Source organism: Manacus candei, unplaced genomic scaffold (genome assembly GCF_025592945.1).
Source record: "Manacus candei isolate 608988 ecotype Guabito, Panama unplaced genomic scaffold, ASM2559294v1 h1tg000042l, whole genome shotgun sequence".
Lineage (NCBI taxonomy): Eukaryota > Metazoa > Chordata > Aves > Passeriformes > Pipridae > Manacus > Manacus candei.
Genome location: NW_026138090.1, coordinates 5,708,390 through 5,714,389, shown reverse-complemented (window position 1 = coordinate 5,714,389; position 6,000 = coordinate 5,708,390). Strand labels below are relative to the sequence as shown.

Below are 6,000 nucleotides of genomic sequence, written 5' to 3'. Positions count from 1 at the left end.
GAATTTATAATTAAACACATTTCGCATGACTTGATTTTTTTTCTACTGTAATGAACTTACTTTACAGACCTTGAAATCTGGATTGCAGCTGCAAAGAATGTCACACTTCAGCTAATGACAGAAGCCTAGTTCAGGGTAATATTAGCAACACTATGGTAAAATATTACAATAGAGACCATTTAAAGTTTATAAAATGTAACAGAATACATTAGAGAGACATGTGGGCTTAGTTTTCCGTTCATGCAGATGTAATTCCTTAGACCTCCATGTCTCATCTATAACTCTATGCAAGAAGAACCAGGCCAAAACACTCCACAGAGCAACACATAGATTTGGGTGTTTGACTACCAGACTATAAATAGATTATAGTGTACCTAGGCTTCAATTCAGTTCCAGAAGGATTTTTTATCTCTGCTGTCAATAGAAGCTGAGCTGAACCTTGACTCTTGAACTCACATTTGTCTTTTGCAAATTAACCTCTCTTACCAAATGAACATAAAATAAAACATTGGTATTGCGCTTCTATACACATATGCTGGTATGACAAAATGTTAGCAAACTCAACTACCCTTAATTGTTATTAAATATTGAGACAGTATTATGAGACACGGGGTCATTACATGATTAATGAGTAATAATAACAAATAATTATTCATTATCTGAAATGTTAAATGAAGATCAATACCCATAGTGGTTAGATTAAAAGGTTCATAGCATTTGAACCATAGGGATCTTCTGATCTCAAAAGCACATGAACCAGGGGAAATCTGTTGCATTTAGTATAATTAGTTCATTATGGATGACCTAAGAACCAGGTCCAAAATCTTTGTACAAACTGGAAAGCATTCAGGTTTATAGATACCTCAAGCAATGTAAGTTTTTAACCACTTGGAGGGAAAAGTATTTGCTTATGACATGAACACACATTCACACCTGTTGCTGGAACGGTTTCCAGTAACGGAACTAGTTTATCACAATAACTGTTAATACTTTATTCCCTATTCTGCTAATCCCATTTTCTGTTTTATTTTAACTGACTGCAAGACCTCTGCAAAGTTTAGAGCCCTGTTGGGCTTTAAAGCTTTAGGTCAGTTTTCAGCGTTTTTATAAGTACAGTCACATGGTGTCGGTTATTCTAAGAATCTGTTTGAAACCACTTCAGTTCGGCCCAGCACTGACCTGTTCTGAAGTAGAGTCAATGGAAAGGTTTTGATAATGTATTGATAACTGTACTCCTGGCTGAATGCATGTCGAAATAAATATATATGTTGTATTACACAGAATCATAGAATAGAATCATAGAATTATCAAGGTTGGAAGAGACCTTTAATATCATACAATCCAATCCAGCACTACCACTGTAACCCCTAAACCACTAAACCAGATCACCTAGTGCCAGATCCAGATACTTAAACGCCTCCAGGGGTGGTGACTCCACCACCTCCCCGGGCAACCGATTCCAATGCCTGACCACCCTAACAGTGAAAAGTCTTTTTCTAATATCTAATCTGAATCTCCCTTGTCTCACTTTAAGGCCTTTTCCTCTTGTCCTCTCGCTGCAGGCATGGTAGAGGAGAGCAGCCCCCACCTCACCACAATCTCCTTTTAGGGAGCTGTAGAGAGCAATGAGGTCCCCCTGAGCCTCCTCAAGACTAAACCAACCCAGCTCCCTCAGCCATTCCTCCTAAGACACGTTCTCTAGTCCTTTCATGAACCTTGTTGCTATTCGCTGGACACATTCCATGTCCTTTTTAAAGCTGAGGAGCCCAGAACTGGACATAGTACTTGAGGTGTGGCCTCACCACTGCTGAGTACAGGGGAAGAATCATTTCCTAGTCCTGCTGGCTATTCTATTCCTGATGCATTCCAGGATGCCACCAACCCTCTTGACCACTTTGGTACACTCTGGCTCGTGTTCAGCTGGCTGTCAACCAGCACCCCCAGCTCCTTTTCCACTGGGCTGCTTTCCATCCACTCTGACTCAGCCTGTAGCACTGCATGAGGTTGTTGTGGACAAAGTGTAAGACCCAGCACTTGGACTTGTTGAACTTCATGACATTTGGATCAATGAGCTAAGGGATCTCTTTAAAACCTACAGTTATTAAGGTGGAGGTGACTTTTTTCCACTCTGGACCAAAAATTCATTGAACCTAAATTTTTATGGAGCTCTTGAAGGAGGTGGCATGGTGCAGTTTCATTTTAACTATGGGCCTGTTGTGGCTCATAGCACAGTTCACAGCAGCTCAGTTGACCTCCAAATCACTGATTTGAAATTTAAGCAGACTTCAAGTTAAGCCTCTAAATTACACAGATGAAATTTTTTGAAAAGAGGGGTATACTCCCCTGTTACAATTTCTGTTCTAGCTCATCCTCTGAACCTCTCTGGGGGCAGGTTGTGGGAAAGACCCAATGATCCTGCTCCTGCTCCTGGGTTTGCATTGCTGAGTCCTGCCTTACCTTCAGTAGTGATTCCTAATCTATCCCTCTCCTTCCTTGGTCTCCAAGGTCCTCTGGCCTCCTTGCATGTGTATTACCTGCTGTGCATGAGATGTGCTACCCCTGCCAGCTACAGCATTCATCTTACCCAGTGTATCAAAACACAGATTTTTATCTATGAAGGATTATTAAATATGTTCCCCAGGGTGGCATGAACCCAATGCAACACACTGTTTTGGAGGATATTGAATTTATTTCCCATGATGGAAAAGGTCTTATATCTCACCTGGGGTTTTATGCTACCACTGTACCCCAGACTGATGAGGTCATTTCTTTAAGAAGAATCTCACGGCAAGAACACTTGAAATAAAAGAAATGAAAGTGTTTTTTAAGAGCAATAACATTTTAATTCAACCATTTAAGTCTAATGTTCCCAGCATGGAGACCCTCATCCCAGACTTCTACTAAAGTCAGCTGGGGAGGTTTATTTGTAGAATACAAACCCCCAATCATATCTTAACATAAATCATATGATTTAGTTTTCATGGAGGAGAAAAACTGTGATAGAAGACCTTGCTTTGCTTTTTCTTATGAAGTGGGTGAATGTGATGAGAGTTATCTGACATTCAGTAATTGAAGTTCTACGTCACCACTGATGAATAGATCCTTTGCCAGTGCATAAAAATGCAGCCCACCTGTTATTCCACAGCCTTGGTGTGGTTCCATTCATTTCCTTAATGTCCAAGTCAGAGAAATGGGACTTTGTGGACCGATAAAAATCTAATAAGGAATAACTGGGCAGGTTCTGGCTGGAGACAGCATAACCCTACAGCCAAGAATATTAAGCATCCCTGTGCTTTATATGCAGCAGTTTAATACCCCCACCCCCATATTTCCTTTTAGTAGTCTTAATTGGCCTTAAAATCAAGGTACCCAAATTGATGAGCCTCTTGTGAAATGCCTGGCCTACATTTTTTTGCTGCAAAAATACCAAAAAGTTCTCTGCATGTTCTCAAAGTACTGTACAACTGGTTAGTATCTTCAGCATCAGTCTATCTGCTGATTAAAGGTCCTGTGCTGAGAAATTCCCTTCTCCCCACAGATGTATTTTACAATATTTAGCACTCAGTGCTTTACACTATCAAAGCATTGTATGCATGCTATCTAATATCTCCTAATTAACCCATACATCTCCTATTAAAAAAAGCATCTAAAATTAATGTCATACGGTCCCGCTGGCTTTTGTACAACACATGCAAAGGCAGTTTTGGGGTTTTACAAGAAACGCGGGTAAGCTGAGATTCCTTTCTGAAATCTGACAAACACATACTCATATCTGACTTTGAACAGAGAGGAAATGAACAACGATGCAAATTGGACCTTCACAATTATAGATCTGCGACTGAATGTGCACACAAACACCAGCATGGGCAAGGGCTTCAGAGCCAACAGTTTTGGTCCCTTAATGAGGTGCACATCAATTGCACGGGTTTCCCACAGATTTTGCTCCCAAGTTCTGTAGAATGCATGAGAAACAAGTAAAGTCTGTCGTTTTGGTATCCATCAAAGCTCTCTTCCATGTGAGGAAGTGGCTAATTTGTCATTTCACACTCAGAAAGGCGTGAAAGGCAAAACGGAGGGAGGTTAGATGGAAGAGGGAGGGCTGTGACTCATATGAGGAGACAGTAGGCCTGATTTTGAGCTTGTGTTTGTTGCTGCATATCAGGAATAAAATCAATGAAGTCATATTGATGTAAAGTAGACAAGAATGAGGCCAGTGTTTCTTACTTACGCAGAAAAATTTACATTATTAAACCCAAAACACAAACCAAGGAACAAGGAACAATTTACAAATGAAGTTATGTCATATAGCAAATTTCTAACTTACAAGTTTTATTTACACATGGACATCTCTTATTTAATTATAATAAAAGTATTAATTCCAACAATGCAAATTTTCAACTTAAAATACATAGGACCTTTGAGAGAAAATCCCAAAGAATACACACATCTGAGGAATGTCAGCTCTGTGTTAAGAGCACTGGTCTCAGCAACTAAATATTTTCCCTCATCGTCTTTCATTTTAGCCTTGTTGTTGTCTTTTAGTTTTCTTTTCCTCTGTATAAAACAAAGCCAGCAAAGGGCCAGAGAAACAGTCAGAGTCAGACGTTTTGAGACATAGGAGAGGTGCAGGCAGGAATCCCATTATTTGTTAATAGGATTTGTGCACATACCTCCCATGGACCACTTAGGAAATTTACTCCCAAACATCTTGGTGGCAATTTCAATTAGAGTCAACATTTCATTTCAGCAGATGGACTGCAAACTGGTGGCTACTCAAACTCTAATGAGTAATGCTCGATAATTCCCCTCTCTTAAACCATGATTATGCTTTCACTTTTTTATGGGGAGAATGAATACTGTCCCTAAGCCAAAACTTAATTTGATTTTTTGCTGTGCCTCTGTGCTAGCAAAGCTCGCCCATGTGCCTGTATAGAAGTCCAGTGGGTAAATTAGAGGGTATTTTTGCAGATCTGTCACACATTTCTACCATGCTTCTTATTTAGAAAGATGCCAAAGGACTGGAAATACATCTGCCCTCCCCTGAAATGCAGCCACCTCTGGGGTGGAATGTGGCAGCAAATATTAACATGAGAACACAGACACTAAATCCTATGTGAAAATTATGCAGGAAGTACAGAACACAGCTCACGCAGCCTCAGGCTACCCAGGAATTAGCTAAAAGTGTACATCTTTTCTAATGAATACATTTGAAATTATTGCCTGGTGTGTGGTACTCCAATAAGGAACATCTCATTTGGTACTGAATCCCATTGTACAGTCTCACACAGATTAATAGTGGTGGCAAGTTTTCTGATTTCAATAAGCGGTACTAATTCATAGGCAAGATGCACAAAACCAGAACACAGTATTTTTTTTTCTCATGGAAAATGTCCTTTCTTTAAATAGCATTTACAAACTACGTCGATGGTGGCCTGGCTGGCTCATGGTGCCTTCGGTTTCGCTTTTTTTTCATCTCCTGCACATGCTTCCATTTGGCACCACCTTTGTTCCGCTGCCGCCGCTTCTCCCGGTGCCACATCTGTTCACAGTATTCATCCAGGCTGAAGCTGGGGCTGCTGACGAGCTGGATGTAGTCCTTGTACCTCAGCCGGGACTCCGTCAGCAAATCCCTCACCCGGCCCTCCTCATCCTCAGTTTTCTGAGTGCTTTCCATTTGTCCATTCTCAATGACATTTAGATTCAGCTTCACGATGGTATGGATGAAGGTGTGCTCCTGGGCTTTGCAAAAATAGGCTCCAGCGTCCCTTCTTTGCAAGCTGCGGATCAGCAGCCCATGCTCTGTTTTAATGATCCTTTCATCAGCCTTCAGCTGTGGGGTTGGACAGAAAAGAGCACAATAGATGAGTGTCATTGTCAAAACAAGAATGTCAGCGCTATGCTGAGAGGGAGGGAAGGCTCATCTGGCACACAGCATGACCTGTCCCTAAGGTGCCAGTACCTGACAGACCTGTGCAGCTGGGACAGACACCAGGAGTTCCT

The 6,000-nt window shown here is 41.1% G+C and overlaps 1 protein-coding gene across 4 annotated transcripts in view; it reads right to left on the bottom strand.

The window, feature by feature from the left end:
* Nucleotides 1–2,820: 2,820 nt before the first annotated feature.
* Nucleotides 2,821–6,000, bottom strand: part of SEMA3D (semaphorin 3D) — a 138,203-nt gene continuing 135,023 nt past the window's right edge. For all 4 annotated transcript variants that reach the window (XM_051795280.1, XM_051795281.1, XM_051795284.1 and 1 more), the window contains exon 18: nt 2,821–5,830. In XM_051795280.1, coding sequence (XP_051651240.1) covers nt 5,417–5,830 — 414 coding nt within the window. In that variant the 3' untranslated portion in view covers nt 2,821–5,416. The remainder of the gene's footprint in view (nt 5,831–6,000) is intronic.